Source organism: Eumetopias jubatus, unplaced genomic scaffold (genome assembly GCF_037043125.1).
Source record: "Eumetopias jubatus isolate StellerSeaLion01/CBP00866 unplaced genomic scaffold, mEumJub1_p1.0 scaffold_6, whole genome shotgun sequence".
Classification (NCBI taxonomy): Eukaryota; Metazoa; Chordata; class Mammalia; order Carnivora; family Otariidae; genus Eumetopias; species Eumetopias jubatus.
In genome coordinates this window covers 52,761,114-52,786,186 of record NW_028274812.1, presented here as the reverse complement: position 1 = coordinate 52,786,186, position 25,073 = coordinate 52,761,114, and the positions used below count along the sequence as shown (strand labels likewise).

The window sequence follows — 25,073 nt, the reverse complement described above, 5'->3', positions numbered from 1 at the left end:
GTTCTGTGAAAACAAAGACTGGAGCTCAAACATGTTAAAACAGCCCCACAATTAAAAACTTCATGTTTCTTGCCTATGATAGTCCCTATACACACTCCTCTTCCCTCAACTGAGAGAATCAGATCAATGAAAATTAAAACATTTCTTAGCTCATTTGTCACATCTTTTCATACCTAAAACATTGGTAGAGTTCTGTCTTCTGCCTGGAAGGTTGCCACCTTCTAGTTCACCAGAGTCTCTAGGACATCTTGGGACCTTCTCCCCTTCCCCTATCATTACCATTCCAGGTGTTTCTGTCTTAGACATTGGAATTTACAGTGTCTTAGTTTTTCTTACCAGTTAGAGTACCAACCCAGTCAGTCATTTCCTGTTCCAATTCCCACTGAAGAACTTCTGAAACATCTGCCAATAGAAGCAACTTGAAAATTGTTAAGTCTAGTTCCTTTTCTTTTAGACCATAATTTGTTCCGGTTCCACGTTCCCGACCGTCCAGAGTCCTGGAGCAGGCTGTGTGCATACCCCATGGAAACAAGTTTTTCTCTCATGATCTATAACAAAGTTTTTGTGGTCGAATGCCAGATATCCCCTGTATTCTTTTCCCGTTAATTCCCTGAATTCCCTCATGTATCTTTTTAGATTCTTGTACATTCATACTCATCCTATCTGACACTAGTTTTCATGGTGTCGCAATGGAGTCGTGATAGTATTGAAGGGAAAATACCACATAAGTTACAGAATGTAAAATTTGTTTAGCAGCAAAGGATACAGAAATGTATCCATATGGTGATAGTTGCACAAAAACAGAGGATGACATAGCATATTCTCATTTGATGTTGTAAGTTTTTCTGGCATTTGAGGGCCCATTAGCTGACAAAAGTAGCACCTGATCAGGATAAGGATCCCATCAGGTCACATTTGTCATTCTTGGGTTGATAGGTGGGTGGGGGAGAAGGGAGGCTTATACCCTCCCGTAAGTCTTGACTGCTGTGGAGACTTTGGCTATTGTACGTGACTACTCACCAGGTATAGTTACCAAGTGCAAACTCTAGGATATGCCTGAGTGTTCACTGTCAATCAGTGTGAATTAGTTTCCAATCCTTCATCAAGACCAGACACAATGGCTTCCTGAAGTCTGTTCCTTAAAGGATAAGGGAAAGAATTTCTGCCTCTGGCAGTTAGAGAAACTACTTTCATGGGTTAAGACTGTTGATCTGGCCATTCCTTAAGCCTGGGGAAGAGAAGATGGTTGGGGACATTTTTGATGTTTACGGTAAGATTAAATTTTATTCCTTCTCAGCATCATAACACAGAACATATAGGTTTATATACTTAAGAGATAATCATATTCATAAACCAAAATATTTACAGATAAAATAATACAATGTGTGAGATTTGCTTCAAAATAATCCAGGGTGAGGGAATTGTGGGAGGGAGGTAGTTTAGATGAAACATTGGCCACAAATTAAGCGGGTGATTGTGTTGAGTTTTTTATACTATTCTCTCTACATGTATGTATGTGTGAAATTTTCCATAATAAAAAGATTTTTAAAAGATACAGAATCTTTTTTTTTTTCTGATCATACTAGCAGGAATTTTATTAATTTTGATGATTCTAAAGAAATAGCTTTTGTTATTTGATTTTCTCCATTGCTTTCTGTTTTCTATTTCATTGATTTCTGTACTTCTCTTTATTATTAATTTTATTCTGCTTAGTTCGGATTTAATTGGCTCTTGTTTTTCTAGTTTTTAAAGATAGAATTTTTTTTTAAAGATTTTATTTATTCATTTTGACAGAGAGAGAGAGACAGCGAGAGAGGGAACACAAGTGGGTGGAGTGGGAGAGGGAGAAGCAGGCTTCCCGCAGAGCAGGGAGCCCGACGCAGGGCTCAATCCCAGGACCCTGGGATCATGACCTGAGCTGAAGGCAGACACTTAACGACTGAGCCACCCAAGCACCCCTAAAGATAGAAATTTAAGTCCTTGATTTTTAAACCTTTCTGTTCTTTTTATATAAGCATTTTAATGCTATAAATTTTCTTCTAAGTACCATATGAATTGCATCTCATACATTTCAGTATGTCCTGTTTTCCCTTGTGATTTATTCTTTGACCTATGGGTTATTTAAAAGTATGTTGTCTAACTTCCAAACATTTGATGATTTTTCTATACATACTTTGATTGCTTTTTCTATACATCTGGCTCTGAAATCTATGCTTAGTATTAATGTAGCCACATCAGCTTTTTAAAAATTAGCATTCGCATGATCTGTCTTTTTGCTTTCAGCTTATCTGTGTCCTACTTAAAATGGTTTCTTGTGAGCAACACATAGTCGGGAATTTATTTTTTATGCAATCTGACATTCTTTTTCTTTAATGGGAGTGTTTAAGCCATTTGCATTTAATGTGTTTATTGATATGGTTGGATTTTAATATGCCATTTGTTTTTTTCTGTTCTTCCCATTTACCTCTCCCTCTGACTTATTTCATTTTTAAGATTCCATTTTCTCTCTCATATTAGCTTATTTGCTGTACTTTCTTGTTTTTGTTTTTGTGGTTGCTACAGAGTTTAGAGTAAGCATCTTTAACTTATAATAGTCTACTTTCAAATAACAATTTACCATTTGATGTAAAATATAAAAATTCTACAACAGTATACTTCCATGTTCACTATCCTGACCTTTGTGCTATTTAGTCATATATTTTATTGTGTAATGTATTTTATTATGTAAAATAATTATATGTATTTTATATTATATACTGCACAGTACAATGTTATTATTTTTGCTTAAACAGTCAATAATCTTTTAAAGAGATTTTTTAAATAAGAAAAAATTCTTTTACATTTACTTACATGAATACCATTTCTTATGCTCTTCATTCTGTTATATAGATTGAAATTTCCATTTGGTTTCATTTTCCTTCTTTTTGAAGGTCTTTAACGTTTTTTGCAGTGGTATTGGTAGTGGTGAATTTTCTCATCTTTTGTGTGTCTCATATGTCTCTGAAGTCTTTTGTTTTTATTTCTGAAGGACATTTCTGCTAGCTAGAGAATTTGTGGTTGACAGATTTTTTTTTCCTTTCAGTACATTAAATGTTGTTGCTTGATTATCTTCTGACTTGTATTGTTTCTAATGAGAAATCTATCATTCTTTGTCCTTCTTTACATAAGATGTCTTTTCACTAGCTGCTTCTACAGTTTTCTTTTTGTTATTCATTTTAAGCTCTTTGTTTATGATGTGCCTTGGCATGATTTTTTTTTGTTTGTTTCTTTTTCCCAAGGTTGGTTGTACTTCTTGGATCTGTAAGTTTATAATTTTAATTGAATTTGGAGAATTTTTATTCCTTATTTCTTCACATACTTTGTCCCTTCTCCCCTTCTCCAATTTCTGGGACTCCAGTTACACCTATATGAGACCTCTTTATGTTGTCTCACAACTTCCTGATTCTCTGTTCTTTTTTTTTTTTTCCAATCTTTTTTTCAATCTTGTTTCATTTTGGGTAGTTTCTTTGGCATTGTGTAATCTGTTATTAATCCTATCCAAGGTATTGTTCATGTCAGACATGGTATTTTTTTCTTTCTAGAAGTTCAACTTCCAGAAGACTTTATATCTTCTTTCTCTTCCTCGCACCTTCCAGGGCGCCTGGGTGGCTCAGTTGGTTAAGGGTTTGCCTTGGCCTCATGTCAGGATCCCGGGATCAAGCAGACTGCTTGTCCTTCTCTCTCTGCCCCTTCCTCTGCTCTCTCTCTCCCTCTCTCTCAAATAAATAAATAAAATCTTTAAAAAAAATACCCTCATGCCTTCCTCTACCTTAATGAACATACACAGAATATTTATAGTCACTGTTTCAAATGTCTTTGTCCACTAATTCTACCACATATGTCATTTTGGGGTCTATTTCTACTAATTGATTTTTATCCTTTTTATTTTTAAAGATTTATTTATTTTATTTTGGAGAGAGCACACAAGCGGGAAGAGGGGCAAAGGGAGAGAGAAAAAAATCCTCAAGCAGACTCCCCACTGAGTGTGGAGCCCAGTATGGGACTTGATCCCAGGACCCCAAGATGACCACCTGAACAGAAATCGAGAGTCAGATGCCTAACTGACTGAGCCACACAGGTCCCTGGATTTTTATCCTTTTTAGAAGTTATATTCTCCTGCTTCTTTGCATGCCTGTTAAATTTTATTGAAGGTAAAATATTGTGATTTTATATTTTGGGCTTTGTTCTAGGACACAGTTAAGTTTTTTGGAAATAATTGTATCCTTTCAAGGCTGAGCTTTGTAAAGTGGGAGCAGAGTAACTTTTATTCTATGGCTAATTATTCTCACTAGTGAAGTAATACTCTTCTGAGGACTTTACTTGATACTCCATGTATTAGTAGGGCAATCTACTCTGATTGGAGGAAATATGAACTATTTCTGGCCATTATGAGCTCCAGGGGTAATGCTGTGTGATTCTAGTGGCGTTTTGTTGTTTGTCTGTTTGGCCCAACCTCCCTCCCTGCCCCCTCACCACCACCCCCCTCCGGAGGCCTGAGGGTACAGGAGACATTAAAGCCAAGAGTCCTGTCATTGGGCACTTTTGAGGACTCCAACACTCAAATGCCAGGCCTCCTGTTGACAACTACAGCCTCTTGGTCTGAAGTCATCCATTTCCTTTTATTTGCTCTGCTTCACCAGTAGCATATTCCACCCCCAGCCTTGAGTCATTTCTTCTCATGCATGCAGAGATTAGTATTCAGTTCAAAGACCCGAAAGGGACACTTTGCAGATCATGGAAACTTTGTCTTCGGTTGTGTAGCACTCTCTTCAGTATTCTACCTTGCAAATTCTAGCTGCCATGGCCTCCCCAAATTCTGAAATCTGTTTCCTCAACTTAGAGACCATTGGGATCTAATCAGGTTTCCTCTTCTGAAGCCTAGAAGCTCACCTCATTTGTTTTCTTTCCCTCAGGGGTCACTGTCCTGTGCTTTCTGTGCTCCAGTGTCTGAAAAACATTGTTTCAGATAGTTTAGACAGTCTGTAGTTTTTTAAGGTAGGAGGGTAAATCTGGGCCTTGTTACTTCATTATGGCCAGAAGTGGAAGTTTCCAATCCATTATCCTGAAAACAGGTAAATAAAAGCATCAAGTATTTTTCCTGCCTGTTTTAAAAGAACTGATTTTTAGTATAACAAAATAGTTGATGGGGGATGCTTATCTTTATAGGAGTTTTATAGATAACAGAAGAAAAAAGAATGAAAATTAGAATATCACCATTTTGTAAAACCCACATAATATAATGGAACTAGTTAATGGTCTTAAGTTCTATAAAATTGCAATAGAAATCGAACCTGAATTTGATCAATTTACAGGAAATATTAGGAGCAATGGAATATGTTAAATAACATCATGGGAGTATATTCACCAAAATGTAGACTGCAGACTTTTTTAATGACATAAATAACTTGCTTCTTCAGCAAATAAAAAAAGAGAGAGAACCTATAGTTTAAAAGAGACTTAAGGACTAGAACTCATACAGGAATCAGTAAAGTGGCAGGATATAAAATCAATGCACAGAAATCAGTGGCATTCCTATACACCATCAACAAGACAGAAGAAAGAGAAATTAAGGAGTCGATCCCATTTACAATTGCACCCAAAACCATAAGATACGTAGGAATAAATCTAACCAAAGAGGCAAAGGATCTGTACTCAGAAAACTATAAAATACTCATGAAAGAAATTGAGGAAGACACAAAGAAATGGAAAAACGTTCCGTGCTCATGGATTGGAAGAACAAATATTGTGAAGATGTCAATGCTACCCAGAGCAATCTACACATTCAATACAATCCCCATCAAAATACCATCCACTTTTTTCAAAGAAATGGAACAAATAATGCTAAAATTTGTATGGAACCAGAAAAGACCCCGAATAGCCAGAGGAATGTTGAAAAAGAAAAGCAAAGCTGGCGGCATCACAATTCCAGACTTCCAGCTCTATTACAAAGCTGTCATCATCAAGACAGTATGGTACTGGCACAAAAAGAGACACATAGACCAATGGAACAGAATAGAGAGCCCAGAAATGGACCCTCAACTCTATGGTCAACTCATCTTCGACAAAGCAGGAAAGAATGTCGAATGGAAAAAAGACAGTCTTTTCAACAAATGGTGTTGGGAAAATTGGACAGCCACATGCACAATGAAACTGGACCATTTCCTTACACCACACACAAAAATACACTCCAAATGGGAAAGACCTAAACGTGAGACAGGAGTCCATCAAAATCCTAAAGGAGAACACAGGCAGCAACCTCTTCGACCTCAGCCGCAGCAACTTCTTCCTAGAAACATCACCAAAGACAAGAGAAGCAAGGGCAAAAATGAACTATTGGGACTTCATCAAGATAAAAAGGTTTTGCACAGCAAAGGAAACAGTCAACAAAGAGACAACCAAGAGAATGGGAGAAGATATTTGCAAATGACATATCAGATAAAGGGCTAGTATCCAAAATGTATAAAGAACTTATCAAACTCAACACCCAAAGAACAAATGATCCAATCAAGAAATGGGCAGGAGACATGAACAGACATTTTTCCAAAGAAGACATCCAGATGGCCAACAGATACATGAAAAAGTGCTCAACATCAGGGAAATCCAAATCAAAACCTCAATGAGATATCACCTCACACCAGTCAGAATGGCTAAAATTAACAAGTCAGGAAATGACAGATGTTGGCAGGGATGCGGAGGGAACCCTCTTACACTGTTGGTGGGAATGCAAGCTGGTGCAGCCACTCTGGAAAACAGTATGGGGGTTCCTCAAACAGTTGAAAATAGAGCTACCATACGATCCAGCAATTGCACTACTGGTTATTTACCACAAAGATACAAATGTAGGGATCCGAAGGGGTATGTGCACCCCGATGTTTATGGCAGCAATGTCCACAATAGCCAAACTGTGGAAAGAGCCAAGATGTCCATCAACAGATGAATGGATAAAGAAGATGTGGTATATATACACAATGGAATATTATGCAGCCATCAAAAGGAATGAGATCTTGCCATTTTCAGCGACGTGGATGGAACTGGAGTGTGTTACGCTGAGCGAAATAAGTCAATCAGAGAAAGACATCTATCATATGACCTCACTGATATGAGGAATTCTTAATCTCAGGAAATAAACTGAGGGTTGCTGGAGTGGTGGGGGGATGGGAGGGATGGGGTGGCTGGGTGATAGACATTGGGGAGGGTATGTGCTATGGTGAGCGCTGTGAATTGTGCAAGACTGTTGAATCACAGATCGGTACCTCTGAAACAAATAATACAATATGTGTTAAAAAAAAAAAAGAAGAAGAAGAAGATAGGAGGGGAAGAATGAAGGGGGGGAAATCGGAGGGGGAGACGAACCATGAGAGACGATGGACTCTGAAAAACAAACTGAGGGTTCTAGTGGGGAGGGGGGTGGGAGGATGGGTTAGCCTGGTGATGGGTATTAAAGAGGGCACGTTCTGCATGGAGCACTGGGTGTTATACACAAACAATGAATCATGGGACACTACATCAAAAACTAATGATGTAATGTATGGTGATTAACATAACAATAAAATTAAAAAAAAGAGAGATAGACTTAAGGAACATATCAACCAATTACTGTGTGTAGACCTTACTTAGATCCTGAATCAAACAAACCATAAGAACAAAAGCAAAAAACAAAAACACTATGCAACAACAATCAGAGAAATTCACACACTAACTGCATATGTCATGACATTGAAGAATTAGTGTTAGCTTTGTTAGGTGTGATAAGGATATTATACTTATTTTTTAACAGCTTTATTGAAACAGAATTCACATGCCATACAGTTCACCCATTTAAAGTGTATAATTAATGACTTTTAGTACATTCATGGAATTATGCAACTAGAACCACAGTCTATTGTAGAATATTTTTATCACTCAACCATCCGCCAACCAGCCCAGGCAACCACTAATCTACTTTCTGCCTCTCTGTATTTGCCCATTCCTTTGTGATTGCCTTCTTTCACTTAGCATAATTTTTTTCAGGATTCATATTATTATTGCCAAACAATATTCCATTAAATATAGAACTTTTATTTGTCCACTCATTAGTTGATGGATAGTTGGGTTGTTTCTGCTTTTTGGCTATTGTGAATAATGCTGTGTGAACATTCATGTACAAGTTTTTGTGGGCTTACATTTTTATTTCTTTTGTGTATACCTAGGAGTGGAATTTCTGGGTGTGGTTACTTCTACATTTACTCTTTTGAGGAACTTCCAGACTGTCTTCCAAAATAGCTGTACCATTGTATATCTCCACCAGTAGTGTATGAGGGCTTCAGTTTCTTCACATCTGTGACATCACTTGTCAATACCTCTGTTATTGTAGCCACCTGTATTAGTTTCCTAGGAATGTTCTTACAAAGTATCATGATCCAGTGGCTTAAAATACCAGGAATTTATTGTCTTGCAGTTCTGGAGGCAAAAAATCCAAAATCAAGTTTTCGGCAGGGCCTTGCCTCCTCTGAAACCTCTAGGAGAGAATCTTGCCATTACCTCTTCTTGTTTCTGTTGTTTGCTATCAGTACTTGGTGTTCCTCAGCTTGTAAATGTGCCAATCCAGTCTCTGCCTCTGTTGTCACATGGTCCTGCTCTGTGTCTCCTTGTAAGGGTATTAATCATAGAGGATTAAGGTCTCTCCCACTTTACCAATTACATCTATAAAGACCCTATTTACAAATAAGGGCATATATTAAGGTACTGGGACTTAGGACTTCATATCCTTTTGGGGAAACACAATCCAACCCAAATATAATCCTAGTGAGTGTCAAATGGTATCTTATTATGGTTTCCATTTGCATTTCTCTGATGGCTAATGACATTGAGCATTGTTTCATTTGCCTGTGACCATTGTCTGTCTTCTCAGGAGAAAAGTCTATTCAGATACTTTACCCATTTTAAAATTGTGTCAATTGTCTTTTTAGTATTGAATCTTAAGTGTTCTTTATACATTCTAGGTATAGATCCCTTGTCGTATATATGATTTACAAAAATATTTTCATATTCTGTGGTTTATCTTTTTATTTTGTTAATGATGTCCTTAGAAGCACACAAGTTTTAAGTTTTGATGCTGTCCAATTTATTTTTTTCTTTCATTGCTTATACTTTTGGTGTCATATTTAAGAAACCATTGTCTAATCCAAGGTTGTGAAGATTTATGCCTATGTTTTCTTCTATGAGTTTTATAGTTATAGCTCTTATATTTAGGTATTTGATTAATTTTGAGTTAATTTTTATATATAATATGAGATAGTGGTCCATCTTCATTCTTTTGCATGTTGATATCTAGTTGTCATTTTTTGGAAATCATTTGTTGGAAAGACTGTCCTTTCCGTATTGAATTACATCAACATCATTGTTGAAAATTAATTGACTGTAAATGTAAAGTTTTATTTCTGGTCTCAATTATATCCCATCAATCTATCTTTACATCAATGTCACCCTTTTTTTTTTTTTTTAATGTCACGCTGTCTTGATTGCTATAGCTTTGTAATAAGTTTTGAAATCAGGAAGTATGAGCCCTACAACTTTGTTCTTTTTTTCTCCCCAAGATTGGTTGACTTATTCTGGGTCCTTTGAATTTCCATAAGACTAGTAGGATCATCTTGTCAATTTCTACAGCAAAGCCAGCTGGAATTTTGATAAGGATTGTATTGAATCTGTAAATTACATTGGGAAATACAATATCAGATATTCTAATTCATAAACATGAAGTGTTTTACTAGTTTCCTAGGGCTACCGTACAAAGCGCCACAAACGGAGTGTCTTGGAATAGCAGAAACGTATTCTATCATTGTTCTCGAGGCTAGCAGTCCAAAATCAAGATGTTGGCAGGTTAGTTCCCACTGGGTACTCTGAAGGAGAATCTGTTCCATGCTTCTCCTGTAGCTTCTGGTGATTCCTTGGCTTGTAGGTGCATCACTCCAATATCTGCCTCTATCTTCATAAGGCATTCTCCCTGTGTCTTTGTGACTAAATTTCTTCTTCATATAAGGATACCAGTCATTGCATTAGAGACTACCCTAAACCAGTATGACCTCATCTTAACTTGATTATATCTGCAAAGATCCTATTTCAAAATAAGGTCACATTCAGAGATATTAGAGGTTAGGCGTTTTACATTTATTGAGGACACAATTCAACCCATAACAAATACCTTTTCTTTATTTTGGTCTCTGTAATTCCTTTCAACAAAGTTTTATAGTCTCCAATGTATAAAGTTTTATAATTATTTTGTTAATTTTATTCATAAATATATTATTCTTTTGGAAGCTAGTGTAAGTGGAATTGTTTTTCTGATTTCACTTTTGGTTTCTTTATTGCTACTATGTAGAAATACAATTGATTTTTGCATATTGATCTTGTAACCTGCTACCTTGCTGAAATTGTATATTTGTTCTAATAGTTTCTAATAGTTTATTTCTGATAGTTTCTAATTCCTTAGGATTTTCTAAATATAAAATCATGTCATCTGCAAATAGAGGTAGTTTAGTTCTTCCTTTCCAATCTGGGTGCTTATTATTTACTTCCCTTGTCTAATTTTCTTGCATAAAACATCTGGTGCAATGTTAAATAGAAATGGTATATTCCACTATAGAGTGGACACCCTTGTCTTGTTTCTGAGCTTAGTAGGGAAGACTTTATTCTTTCACCATTAATTATGATGTTATCTCTGGGTTTTTCATAGATGCCCTTTATTAGGTTTAAGACATTCCCTTCTATTGTTAGTTATTGAGTATTTTTATCATGAAAGGATGTTGGATTTGGTTGAACGCGTTTTTTGTGTCTGTTGAGATGATCGTATTTTTCTTGTCCATTCTATTGATATGGTATATTTCATTAATTGATTTTTGGATTTTAAGTTAATCTTGCATTAGGGTGTTGAATTTGGTTGAGTGCATTTTCTATGTCTATTGAGATGATCGTTTTTCTTGCCCATTCTATTGTTATGGTATATTTCATTAATTGATTTTTGGATTTTAAGTTAACCTTGCATTTCTGAGATAAATCCTATTTGGTCATGGTATATAATCCTTTTTATATGTTGCTTGATTTCGTTTGCTAGTATTTTGTTAAGGATTTTTGTGTTTATATTCATAAGAGATAATGGTCAATAGTTTTCATGATGTCTGTCAGGTTTTGCTATCAAGGTAATATTTGCCTAATAGAATGAATTGGAGAGTTTCCCTCTTCTATTTAGATTTTTCTCTTTCTTCTTGAGTCAGTCTCAGTAGTTTATATCTTTCTAGGAATTTGTCCATTTCATTTAGGTGATCTAATTTGTTGGTATATAATTGTTAATAGTATTCCCTTATTATCCTTTTTTATTTCTAATATTCTCTCTTCCATTCCTGATTTTGATAACTTTTGTCTTCTATCCTTAGTCTGTCTAGGTAAAGGTTTGTCAATTTTGTTCACTTTTTCAAAGAACCAACTTTTTTTTTGACAGAGAGTTAGCAAGAGTAGGAACACAAGCAGGGGGAGTGGGAGAGGGAGAGGGAGAAGCAGGCTTCCCGCTGAGCAGGGAGCCCAATGCGGGGCTCTATCCCAGGACCCTAGGATCATGACCTGAGCCAAAGGCAGATGCTTAATGACTGAGCCACCCAGGCGCCCCACCAACTTTTTTTTTTATTTGCTATATTTTTTTTCTATTCTCTATTTCATTGTTTTCCATTCTAATCTTTATTATTTCCCTCCTTCCACTTATTTTAGGTTTAGCTTTTTCTTCTTTGTCCAGAATCTGATGGTGGAAGGTTAGGTTATTAGTTTGAGATTTTTCTTCTTCGTCGTCGTCTTTTTTTTTTTTAATGTAGGTATTAAAAGTTATACTTTTCCTTCTAAGCACTACTTTAGCTGTATCCCATAATTTTTGGAAAGTTGTATCTTCATTTTTGTTATCTCAAAGTATTTTCTAATTTCCTTTTGATTTCTTTCTTTCTTTTCTTTTTTTTTTTACCCATTGATCATTTAGGAGGATATTGTTTAATTTTCCTATATTTGTGAATTTCCAAAATATCTTTCTGTTGCTATTTTCTAATTTCACTCCATTGTGATGCATATAATTTAATCCTTTTTAATTATTTAGGCTTGCTTTATGACCTAGGATATGCTCTTTCCTTGAGAATGTTCCATATATACTTGAGAATAATGTGTATTCTGCTATTATTGGGTGGAGTGTTTATAGAAATGTCTGTTAGGTCTAGTTAGTGTATATTGCAGTCCAAGTTTTATATGGCCTGTTGGTCTTCTCCCTAGTTGCCCTTACTGAAAGTTGGGGGGTACCAGGCTGGCTCAGTTGGTAGACCATGCGACTCTTGATCTTGGGGTTGTAAGTTCAAGCCCCACATTGGGTGTAGATTGATTTAAAAATAAATCATTAAAAAAAAAAGTTGGATATTGAACTCTCCAACTATTATTGTTTCTCCCTTCACTTATGTCAGTTTTTGCCTCATGTATTTTGGGACTCTGTTGTTAGGGGCCTATGTTTGTAATTGTTATATTATCCTGATGGATTAAACTTTATCATTATGAGATGTCCCTTTTAATCTCTAACCTCATTTTTTGTATTAAAAAATGTGTATGTTGTCTGATGTTAGTAGTGGTTGCTATTTGCATTAATATGTCTTTCTTCTTGTCCTTTTACTTTCAACCTCGTTGTATCTTGGAACCTAAAGGATATCTCCTATGGAAAATATATTGTTGGATCTTGCTTTTTTATTCAGTCAAACAATCTCTGCTTTTTTTTTTTTAAGATTTTATTTATTTATTTGAGACAGTGAGTGAGAGAGAGCATAAGAGAGCAGGGTGAGGGGCAGAGGGAGAAGGAGACTCCCCACTGAGCAGGGAGCCTGATGCAGGGCTTGATCCCGGGACTCCAGCACCATGACCTGAGCCGAAGGCAGACGCTTAACCAACTGAGCCACCCAGGCCCCCCCCATCTCTGCTTTTGATTGAATTGTTTAATACATTCACAAATTATATTATTATTGATGTAGTTGGATTCACACCTCTTTTACTTTGTTTTATGTTTCATGCCTTTTTTGTTCTTTGGTTCTCCTTTTACTGTCTTTACATTAAGTGAATATTTTTAGTGTAAATTTTAGTCTTTTAATTTTTTTTTACTATGTTTTGTATTTTTTTTTTAAGATTTTACTTATTTATTTGACAGAGAGAGAGACAGTGAGAGAGGGAAGACAAGTAGGGGGAATGGGAGAGGGAGAAGCAGGCTTCCTGCTGATCAGGGAGCCTGATGCAGGGCTCGATCCCAGGACCCTGAGATCATGACCTGAGCCGAAGGCAGACGCTTAACGACTGAGCCACCCAGGCTCCCCTATTTTTTGTATTTTTTTAAGTGAAGAACTATTTATCTCTGATAAGTATAAAGTTTCATCAAACTGAAATGTCTCAAATTTATAATGAAGCATTGTATGTTGCTGTATGTTTTGAGAATTAAAAGGTCAGTAATGGTATGAATCTGTACTCTAAGCCCACCTGTAGGAAAAAGGGCTCTATGGTGGAAGAATATAGTTGGTTCTCAAAAGCAGATACATAGTATCTTTCTTATAAGAATCCCTATTGATATTTTATGAATGAGTAAGGCTCTGTGACATTACAAATTATAATTTTATATTAGTAAACAACAACTTTCTTTTTTATATCTTGTAGGGCATAGTCAGGTAGGCTGTTTATCATGTCTTAAAATCACATAATTTAGATGCACATTTAAATATTTATTAATCCTGTATTAACTTAGGGAGTACTGAATTAAAAATTTCAAGGGTTTGAAACTATTTGAAATACCACCTAAGAAGTGATACAGTAGCAAAGTAAGTTCATCTTGTATAAACTTCAGTATCAGACCCTATCAGTCAGCTCAGCATACCTTTTATCTTACATTCCTTTGTTGAACAGTAATTTGACAATAGCATATCACAGTGTTTATTTCCAGCAGGCCAGACAGGACCAGAAAAGAGCTGGCCCACCATTTCCTGCTGAACACATTAACAAAGTATTCAACTGTATGGCTGTCCTCATCTAGTAAAGTGTAAATAAGCTATATACACAATATGTACATGAGTAAATGATATGTATGCTTATAGATATAAAAGTACAGTTAATATTAAGTTTTTAGATTTCCTTAGAATTCTTATCTTTTATTTCATCTTCAAATAGATCACATTTGAAATAAAGGTCATTTATGAATTTATAAATAAAGGTCAATCTTCAACATTAGAAAAGCTGATCTGGCAAACGCCCAAGGTCTTTAGTTCCTTGCTGTGTACCTCTTTTAACTACTAAAACTCCCTTGGCCTCTTTTTCTGAGGTAGACGTGACCATTTTCTTCTTCTGAAAAGGAGTCAGACCTTCTTACTCTCTAGCTTCTTCCTCATTTTTATTTATTTATTTTCATCATCTTCAGTCCATTCTAGCTTTTCTTAAGTTTTATGAAAAGGAAATATTATTGTGTCTACCATGTTGTAACTCTGCATGTTATACCACTGACTTATTTTGGGGAAAATGCAATATTTAGATTTGGTAGAAATTGTATATGGAGTTTGGGGCTGAGAAGAGGGGGTGAAGGTCTGAAATTTGAGAGCAAAAGGTGCTAGGTCCCACTTTCTGCATTATACACAGGTCAAGATTAATGGAACCAGGTAAGTTACTCTCCAGGTGATTGAGAACGGTGGGAAATTTAGAGATTGAAATGGATCTCTGAACAGTCAATTAAGCCTTTGAATGATTGAGAAGATAAATAGTAGGACAAAATCCATTCTAACAACTGATTCCGTTATGTAAAACAAACCTACAGGATTTGAAATGCAACCAAGTCTGTTTTATATTAAGGCAAATATAAACCAACTTAATCTTAGACCTGCCTCCAGCCCTAGATTATGTTTGGTAAGAGCACAAAGAGCTGTACAGCATGAATGCACAAGGAATCAGTAGAGTGAGAAGGCTCCCTGCCAGGGAAGTTTGGCACAAGAACTCTAAGAGGAAGGGGAAATTTCTCCCTCGTTGAATCAACTTTGGCTCTCTGGAATAGAGAACATGGAGAGAGAGGGACCAAGGAAAGCCAACCCTATTCTACTTGTTGATACCCTAACAAGCTGTTGATTTTAAAAAGGGGATAAAGGGGCAAAGTGTGGGTAGCATTCTGTTCCTCTGAGTCAATCCTAATGAAGTGGGAGGTTCTTGAAGAAATTAATTTCCATTTAAATTCATGTGTGACCCTCTTCTAGAAACCTCCACTTCTTTTGGAATTTTTGTTGAGAATTTCAAATGATCCAGCAATAATAAGGTCTTCTTTGACATGTTCTATTTCTCTGTCTAAGTTTTGTGTTGAATGCCTGGTTTCAGCTATAGAAATTTTCTTAAAATTGGAATGACTGATTACTTTCCTCTCTGTTCACTAATTTGATATGGAAAAATAAATCATGATTCTCATACTTCCAAAGCAATCAGGCTTTTAATCCAGGGTACTGTACTCACAGGTTTCCTGTAGGAGTTGATGCCAAATTTCCTGGCAACGAAACAGTGGTTGATTCCAGGGCTTTTCTGACTTAAAGACACAGTGGTACTACTTAACAGAAAATAGAAACCTGCCCCTCCACTGCAGTTTCTGAGCTTAGCAAAAAGTGACAGAAGCAATGAAATGGGTGGATTTTACCAGGGCATTATAGAACAAAGGAAAAAGAGTGCACTCTACTTGGGCCCTATACCCTCCACCCTCCAAACAAAAATCATTTGAAAAGAGTGACTTTGCTTTTTCTTCAGAAATGACTTTAATTCTCTTACTTTTGATTATTTGTGGGCAGATTTTCTGTTTCACATCTTATCTGCCCCAAACACTGCCATACAGTAGCATCCCAATGGTGGGGCAGTGACCCAGAATTGAAGGAAGTCACTTAAATTCTTTATCCCTACTCATTTGTAGGAGCTTATGTTTCTGTTTCCCCGAGAGGAAAGGGGCTACAATTCATAGCATCTGAACTTAATTCCAATTTTTTCTCCTGATCATATTGATGTTACCGAAATCACTCTTTCTTAGGATATGCCACTTTGTGGTTAACATTGAACTTCACAGAGCAGAACAGAACATTTTCTTCCTTGCTGTGTGACATGATATTCTTGTAGCCCTGAAAGAAAGCTCTGAATTTAGCTTCCCTTCTACACTGAAAAAAACATTTAATTTAATGCCGTCTTCAGGCTGCCGCTTTCCCATGCAACTGCTCTTCACTACTAGCTGTTGCACTTTCCTCTAATTTTACTGGTTAGGCTGGAATAATTTTAAATTATGTTTATAACTTGGGTCTAATTTTAATCACTATTTGTATTTTTGTATAATCTATATCCTTGAGTGTTTTTGTACATTTGTTTTCTGAATAGGCCTATGGCCAACCGTGGGTCTTGTGTCCCAAACACTTGATTTTTCTTTAAAACCATCTGACACTAGTCCTTTTTTTTTTTTTTTAAGATTTTATTTATTTATTTGACAGAGAGAGACACAGCAAGAGAGGGAACACAAGCAGGGGGAGTGGGAGAGGGAGAAGCAGGCTTCTCGCCGAGCAGGGAGCCCAATGCGTGGCTCAGTCCCAGGACCCTGGGATCATGACCTGAGCCGAAGGCAGATGCCTAATGACTGAACCACCTTGGCGCCCCTAACCCTGGTCCTTCTCTGGAGCTTCACAAGCATGGTTGTATTTTTGAGTATAGATTTTTAGTATAAGGTAATGTTGCTACCTTTTAAAATAGTTTCCCTGGAAAACTGACTAGTGGGGCCCTGGAGTCATAGACTCTTTCCCGTTACTCCTGTTTTTCTCCATTATAAATTCTTTTCCTATTTTGAGACTAATGTCATTTTCTGCAGCTGAAGATTTTACAATAATGTTATGTTCTTGAAATTTCCTACCTAAAAAAGTCAAGAGATCTTGGTGTTTTTAATTTAATGTTATGTATACCATAATGACATCTTACTAAGAAAATGCTTCTGGATTAACTATTACATTAATTATATTTGTATTTTTATGCCTCACCCATCTCTAAAAATAATTTGAAGCATTAAAATCATTCATAATATGTCCACTAAAATTACTAAAATGGAAGAAATGGAAAAACAAGTGTAGGCAAGGCTGTGGAACAAGTAGAACTTTTTGTACATGCCGGTAAGAGAGTAAACTACTACAACCACTCGGGAAAATTGTTTGGCAATATTTACTAAGCTGAACGTTGGTATACCCTATGAGCAGTAATTTGGCTCCAGTTATATACCCAACATACATGTATACAAAAGGTTACCGAAAGGCGTGTGCTAGAATGTTCACATAGTGGCACTCTGCATAGTAATCCTGAACTGTAAAGTACACAAATGCTCATTATTAAGGACTGAACTATGTCCCCCCAAAATTAATAGGTAAAGTCCAAACCCCCAGTGTGACTGTATTTAGGGATAGGGCCTTTAAGTAGATAATAGTGATTAATGCAGCCAGACACATGTTAATAAGGGAAACAAGTTTATATAAAGCAGTATGTACCCTAATGCCCAACTTGAAAATGATTTAGGACACACTCTTAATGATTTGATCAATGTCAGTGCCAAATGACATTTTCCTATGTCTGGAATAGTTGTCAACCAGCAAAGATCAGGACTATCAGATACGGTGATTATGCTTTGTGTTTTAAAAACCTTTAATTTAGAAAATAACTTTTACATACTAAATATTGGAGATACTTAAATTTTAAAATAATCTTATTTGCATTTATTTTGTGTTAAAGTTTCCTTTTAATATTTCCTACTATCAAGTCTGTATCTGGTAGAGATCATTTTTATGTTATTGAAATATATCACAATATACATAATATAATATAGAAATATGTCATAGTATATTGATTTGTAATAGTGATAAGCCATGAGTTTATTTTTATGCCATATTTTTCATAGAAAACCACCGAAGCTTTTAGTATAACCCAGTAACAGAAAAATAATTCACTGTTTATTAGTATGGTGATAAATACAGAATAACTTATGATTTCAGGAATTTTCAAGATTAATATCTTCAGGGACTTTGGAAACACTTGTGGGGATTCCCACAGATTTCCCACCTTGCGTGGTTGCCCCCAACTGTCCTCTGGTTCTTCAGCCAGGACTGCAGGTTTTCTGTTGGAGTTGGAGTTGCCCTGAGCAGGCCTGATTTTATTGTCTTCAGTCTGAAAGCTGTAAAATGGGTAATTCACCATGTTTTTTCCCTTTTCCCAAGTGTCTGCTCCCTCCAGAATCTGCCTGCTTCTCTTCACTGCCCAGTGCCTTCAGGTCACCTATTTTTGTATTTTGTCCAGAGTTGACAACAGCCCTGGGCAGGAGGGCCAACGGGGATAGAGCTTATTTGGTCCTACTGGACCCAGAACTCTTCTCCCTGGTCTGAGAGAGCCCAGCCTACCTAGTATCTTATGAAGAAGGCTGCACAGGAAATAGCTTTTTTGAGAACTCACCTGTCCAAAAATGTCTTTATTTTTCTTGATTAATAGTTTGGGCATGGTTTGTTTGACAATAACTTCCCTTTAGAAAATTTTAGATGCATACCATTCTCTTCGTGCTTCCATTATTACAGCTGCCAAGTTTCATGAGAACTGACACAAATCAGTTTGTTGACCTTTTTATATTTAACCTGTTTTTCCTCTTGAAGTTTTTAGGATATTCTTTCTCTATTCCTGGTTTCTGAAGTTTCCAGATAATATGCCTTGGAATGGAGCCTTTGCCCCCATTCTTTGTCATAGGTGTTCACTGGAGTCTTTCAACTTAGACATTCATGCTCTTCAGTTCTAGGAAACATAATTTAATTTTTTGATTGCTGCTGCTTTTATTTTTTTCTCCATAGCCTTTGGAGCTTCTCCGGGTTAGATATTGGGCCTTCTGGATTTATTTTCTGATTCTTTTATTTTCCCTTATGTTTTCCAGTTTTTGTTCTTCTTGTTCTATTTTCTGAAAGATTACTTCAACTTTTTCTTCTAATTCTTTTCCTGAATTTTTTATTTAACAGTCATAGTTAGAGCTCTTTCTTATGCACTAATTGTTCTTTTACTTTATAGCATCCTTCTTTGTTTATGCATGTAATATCTTCTCTTTAGGTGTATTACAGTGTATTTCTCTTTGCTTCCTCCAAGATCCTCTTTTTCTATCTCTTTTCGTCTTTATTTTATATCTTAGAGGCTTTCCTTAAGTGCCTAGAAATACTTGGTTGCCCATTCACAAGACTGAGGCATTAAAAAGCTGATTAGAAGTTCTGTGTGCATGGATAGGGTTTTATTGATTGGAGGATGGTAGATAAGGTGGCAGGTCAGGTTTTCCATTGAAGAACCCCCAAATGTCAGTATCTGCAAGTCTTTCTTTTGCCTATTCAGTTTCCTCCAGAATGTTTCCTTCAATCTTTCTTCTTCCTTCGGTAGAAGTTTGGCTGGATGCTGAAGAGGGAAGGACTGTTGGTTTCACTGTAATATGTAGGATTTGAGTATGGTGTCTCTCCCACTTTCTTCATTGTTAAAAATGACCCAGATGGTAAACTTATCAGTTTCAGCTGGAGTGGAGGAGGTGTACAGGACTCTTGCTGTCCAGGTAAAGGCAGGGCATCTAAAGAACTGTCTTTGTCTTATTTTCCAAGAGTGCTCTTATTTCCAGCCTGCCCCCTCACCTGTAACAAGTATATGTAGTAGTGCTAAGCCTTTGGAGGGTTTTTAGTGAGAACTGGCTTGCTTCATTTTGGCTTAGCACCCCACCTCCCACCTTCTGATTTCTCAATCTACCAAGGTCCTACTCATCCAACTAAGGACAATACCAGATTTTTCTTCTTTCAGGCTCCCCTAATCTTTCCAGGTGACTTGTATAGAGAACCTTTCCCTCCCGTCACTTGTCTTTGGGGGAGGGTAAGTCACCCTCTTCTTTCCTAAGGGGAAGGCACTTACATCGATAATACAGATCATCTAAACAGAAAATCAACCAGGAAACAATGGCTTCGAATGACACACTGGACCAGATGAATGTAACAGATATTTTCAGGACATTCCATCCTAAAACAGCAGATACACATTCTTTTCAAGTGTACATGAAACATTCTCCAGAAGAGAGCACATATTAGGTCACAAAACAAGCCTCAAAAAATTCACAAAGATTGAAGTCATACCATGCATCTTTTCTGACCACAACACTATGGAACTAGAAGTCAACCTGAAGAAAAATCCTAAGGGGAAGAAGAGAAGAAAAAGGCTCTTACCACAAATACTAGACATAAAGATTCCTGACCCCTTCTTCCCTCCTCATAAAGACATTGTGGTGTGGTGGAGAGTAGGGAATGGTGGAGGAGGAGGAGGCATTTGGAATAGGGCTGGTTCTCTTCATGATTTAGCCATGGGGGCAGGAGTCTGGATCGAGCCATTGGTGGCGCATTGGTGGTTCTCTTTAGAAATTTGGGGGTACTAAGCACTTCTAGCCGTCAACTTTGACCTTAACTGCAGTTCCAGGACCAGGGGGAAGAGTTGTACTTGAAAACTGCATACTATTTCATTGTGTGAGTGTATTCAAATGTACTTCATAGTCCCCATTGAGGGACATTAGGGTTTTATTTTTTTTTAAGATTTTATTTATTTATTTGACAGAGAGAGAGAGACAGCAAGAGAGGGAACACAAGCAGGGGGAGTGGGAGAGGAAGAAGCAGGCCTCCCGCTGAGTGGGAGCCTGACTCGGGGCTGGATCCCAGGACCATGGGACCACGACCTGAGCCGAGGGCAGATGCTTAACGACTGAGCCACCCAGGCGCCCCAGGGTCGTTTTTTTCTCACTTTTTTGATGTTAGAGGTGTCACTATGAACATCCTTGTAGTTGTTAACCATTATTATTTCCATAGGTGAAATTCTTATGAGTGGAATAGCTGGGTGATGTGGTATGCATGTTTTTAACACTTTTATCACAAATTATCTGGTTGCCCTGAAATCTTGTACCAATTTTATACCACTCCCAGCAGTATGTGAAGAGGGTCCATTTTCTCCTTACCTAGGCTTGCTAGCTTTTTTCTCATCTCTGCTAGTTTAGATAAAAGAATAGTATTGCATGATTTTACTTTGCATTTGTTATCACTAGTAAATGAATGACCTTACGTAGCCTTCTTGCCCATCGAGCTTTTTAATGCAATTTTCCTTTTCAGATCCTTTGTCAGTTTCTCTGTTTGTGGTATTAAAATTAATTTTTAATGCATTGATAATAATATGCCATACATGTTGCTACTGTGTTTCCTGGTTTGCTCTACCTCTATATTTTATTTATAATACTTGGTTATACAAAATTTTAAATTTTTATATCTTCAGATCTTAGGTAAGTGAGGGCTGAATTCTCTGAGTCTCAGTTTTCTCTTCTGTAAAAATAGGATAATAGCAAATACTACATGGACAGGTGGGGGTAGTATAGGTAAACTAACTGTTACATATAGTTGCTTGATAAATACAGCCTTTGTTATTCTCTGTGTGACACATTGAAATAGTTCAGAACCATCTAAATTTTTTACTAGAATTACAAAACATATTCAAAGATGTATAAACCAGACATGAACCTGGATAATGAGTAAAACTCTGAATCTTTTAAGCTAATATGGACAGGTAAGTTTTAATTTTTTTTACTTTCCTAATTCTCATCCTTCAAAAAAGTTAATGAGCTCTGATTGATGCATCCTTTTAAGTAGGGGAAATCTGGTCTGAGTGGACTGTGAGAAGACTAGTGTTTTCTTGTAAAGTATCTGTTAAGGGATTATGAATAAGTTCATTTCTGGTAAGGATTTCTTCCACAGCATCCTCATTTATTTCATGTCAATACAGAGATATATCTAATAAAACCAAAACACATACTAGCCCCTCCTGCTTTTAAAACAATATGAAGCTGAGGTTTCTGCCCTTCAACTGGTCAATAGAACTCACTCCCTGAGGTCAAGTACAATTTGGCTTAGATGGATAACAGGCTGTTTAATTTTAAGTTACATGAACTACTTTTGTGAATATTTATTTTTAGGCCACTTAACACCAGTAAAAATTTTTATTTTGCATGTTGTAACTTCTGAGTAACTTTTTACGATAATTTAATAAAATTTTATCTATCTATCTATCTATCTATCTATCTACCTATTTTTGAAAGAGAGTGTGCATGTGCAAGTAGGGCTGGGGGTGGAGGGGCAGAGGGAGAGAGAAAGAGAATCTTGAGCAGTCTCCATGCTCAGCGTAGAGCTCCACACAGGGCTCAGTCTCACGACCCTTAGATCATGACCTGAGCCAAAGCCAAGAGTCAGACACTTAACCGACTGAGCCACCCTGGTGCCCCATATATAATTTTTTATAAGATACTGGTATAATAAAATAATTATGCCATTTCATATATAATTTCACTATAAGTAAATCATACATAGTAATTTCATTGATGATGCAGAAGATGTGGCCTGACTGAAGTCTTGTGAGCCCATTTTTTTTTTAAAGATTTTATTTATTTATTTGAGAGAGAGAGAGAGAGAGAGAAACAGCATGAGAGGGGAGAAAGTCAGAGGGAGAAGCAGGCTCCTCGCTGAGCCGGGAGCCCGATGTGGGACTCGATCCCGGGACTCCGGGATCATGACCTGAGCCGAAGGCAGTCGCTTAACCAACTGAGCCACCCAGGCGCCCTGTGAGCCACATTTTAATATTATAGTATATGAGAGCACTGAGTAAACGAGAAATCACTACTGAGGAAATTTGTAAGCAATTGTTTATTCACTAAATATGCTCCTAGAAATGTGACTGTCTTGGTTATTTTTCAGAATTCATTTCTCCCCCTCTGTTGGGTAACATGCCTATCCTAAGAAGAAGTTAACTTTCTGCAAGCCAGCAGAAACCCTGGGTGGCTGGTTTTGCTCCTTCTGTTTTATAGCCCTTAAAAAGTACCTTCACTTCTTTTCCAATAGTTGAGTGTGTTTATGCCACTATTACAAGGTGGGGACAATTCCAAATGAATTCCCAAGAATAATGTTGGCAAAGCCATATAAACATATATGTGCTTGGTGTGGACACTGACATTTATATTGGCTTGTGCGATTTCTTTGTACCTTTAAAATTGTTTTTTGTCTCTATAATCCCTTTCTGTAGTGTCATTTTATTATTGTAATACTGCCCTATTCAAATGTCATAAAGCCTTTACTTAAGTAAAATAGCATTTCCCCTGCAAAGTTAACCATTGCAGATGATGTTTTTAAGATCCTTTGAGGTGGAATGGTTATCACTTGGAGGGTACAATTCCAAACCCTTCATAATGACCATGTGCTGTCCTGCATTTTAAAAGCATTTGCTGTACAACAGGTGAAGAATTAAGTGCTTGTGTGTTAAATGCCTGCCACCTGGTAATTATCTCAAGGGAGAAATGAGTTTGGTTTCGTTTAAACTTAAAAAATAATTTGTCATATTAGTTTTCAAAAAGACTTTATTAAGATGAATGTCCAGAATTGAGTTTAATTGCTTCCACACCTAGATAAGCAAAATTAAGCATATCGGCAGGTCATCCTATATAGGTTTGTATGTAGAGTTGAAGTAAACTTACATTTAAACTTGAAGTTTTTTTTTTTTAACAGCATTTATTTCTTCTGCCGGTTATTTTATTTTATTGACAGTTAATTTACAAACTCCTCTTTAAAAAAAATGACAGGAAGAAAGGGCATAGTGATATCACATTTGTGTATGTGGGTTCCCTAAACCATATGGCGATTTGTAATTAGAATACAAAGGATTCTTTGATGAGACTAACTTCCGTAGGAGCTGCAATGGTAGGCATCACGAAGGAGAGAGTTTTCTTGAATTTCTGACAAGGACATTTTTGAGAGAAACTGTGTCGTCTATAATTGTACTTATATTCGAAGTCCGATAAACTTATTGATGTGCAGATCAAGTTGGTATTTCGAAGCTGGTAATTTAATTCTGGATGTTTGATCCTCTCAGTCAGTGGCTTGACTTGATTTTTTTTTTTTTTTAAGCAGCTTCAATATTTAATTTCACATGTACCCTCTCAGTAGAGATTTCAAAGGATACTTTGCTGGATGCTTGACTGCCTTGTCTATTTGCTCTTGTTTTGCATGCAAGAGAGAGCCAGAAGCCTTTCTTCTCATTGTGTACACATAGTATTAATGGATTTACTCTGCCTGTATCGTCTCATTACTGGAAACAGCCAGAAGCACAGAAGTCTTTCAGTGTATGCAAATAAGGCAGAATCATCTACCTGAGAGTTAATATTCTCTGCTTTTAAGTGTATTCTAAATCTAATGTTTGTATTTAGAGCATAACATCCTGTTCTCTTTTTTTGTGGGCAAAAAGCTAAGCAGGCTCAGGCAGCTGTTTGATGTTGGCTTCAAGTGTTATTAATTTCATATTCTATTATTCTTTTCACTGTAGCACAAGTGAAGCTGATGTGGAGGCTGTCATGGATAAGTTGTTTGATGAGCTGGCTCAGAAACAAAATGATTGTACGTAAGTTAATTTCTCTTGAAAGAGAATACATTTAGAACACAATGCCCAATCTCCACTGACCAATTAATAAGTTCCATTGCTGTATATGGGTTGATGCCACGCTCAAGTGGCAGTCATTGTATCAGCATTTTGTCTAATTTATGTGTTGAATCATGTGCTATTATTCATCAAGCTATGCATTTCCTATCTGTAAGAGATGAATTTTATAGTAATTATCCAGACAAGATTGAGTCTTTGTTCATGTTCCCATAGTAACTAGACCAAGGATTCTAAAAGTGCAAGGCAGAGAGCTGCGGCTGCATAAAGCGTGTGGAACTGTCGCCGACTGCACATTTGAAGAGCTGTGTGAGAGAGTAAGTATCCAGACACATCCAGACTCATTGGCCTTTTCACTTGTTAAAATACCTCATATTTTCCTCTCTGCCTGGTTCACATTTTAAAATACTGTTCCTAGAGTTGGAACTGATTTAACAGTCTCATGAAGGGAAATACTCATCCGT

At 36.7% G+C, this 25,073-nt stretch overlaps 1 protein-coding gene across 3 annotated transcripts in view; it reads left to right on the top strand.

Annotated features, from left to right (window-relative positions):
- The window catches only part of AFG1L (AFG1 like ATPase), a 221,204-nt gene that overhangs the window by 158,167 nt on the left and 37,964 nt on the right, over positions 1-25,073 (top strand). For all 3 annotated transcript variants that reach the window (XM_028104251.2, XM_088023900.1, XM_088023899.1), the window contains 2 exons: positions 24,499-24,569; positions 24,826-24,926. In XM_028104251.2, coding sequence (XP_027960052.1) covers positions 24,499-24,569; positions 24,826-24,926 — 172 coding nt within the window. The remainder of the gene's footprint in view (positions 1-24,498; positions 24,570-24,825; positions 24,927-25,073) is intronic.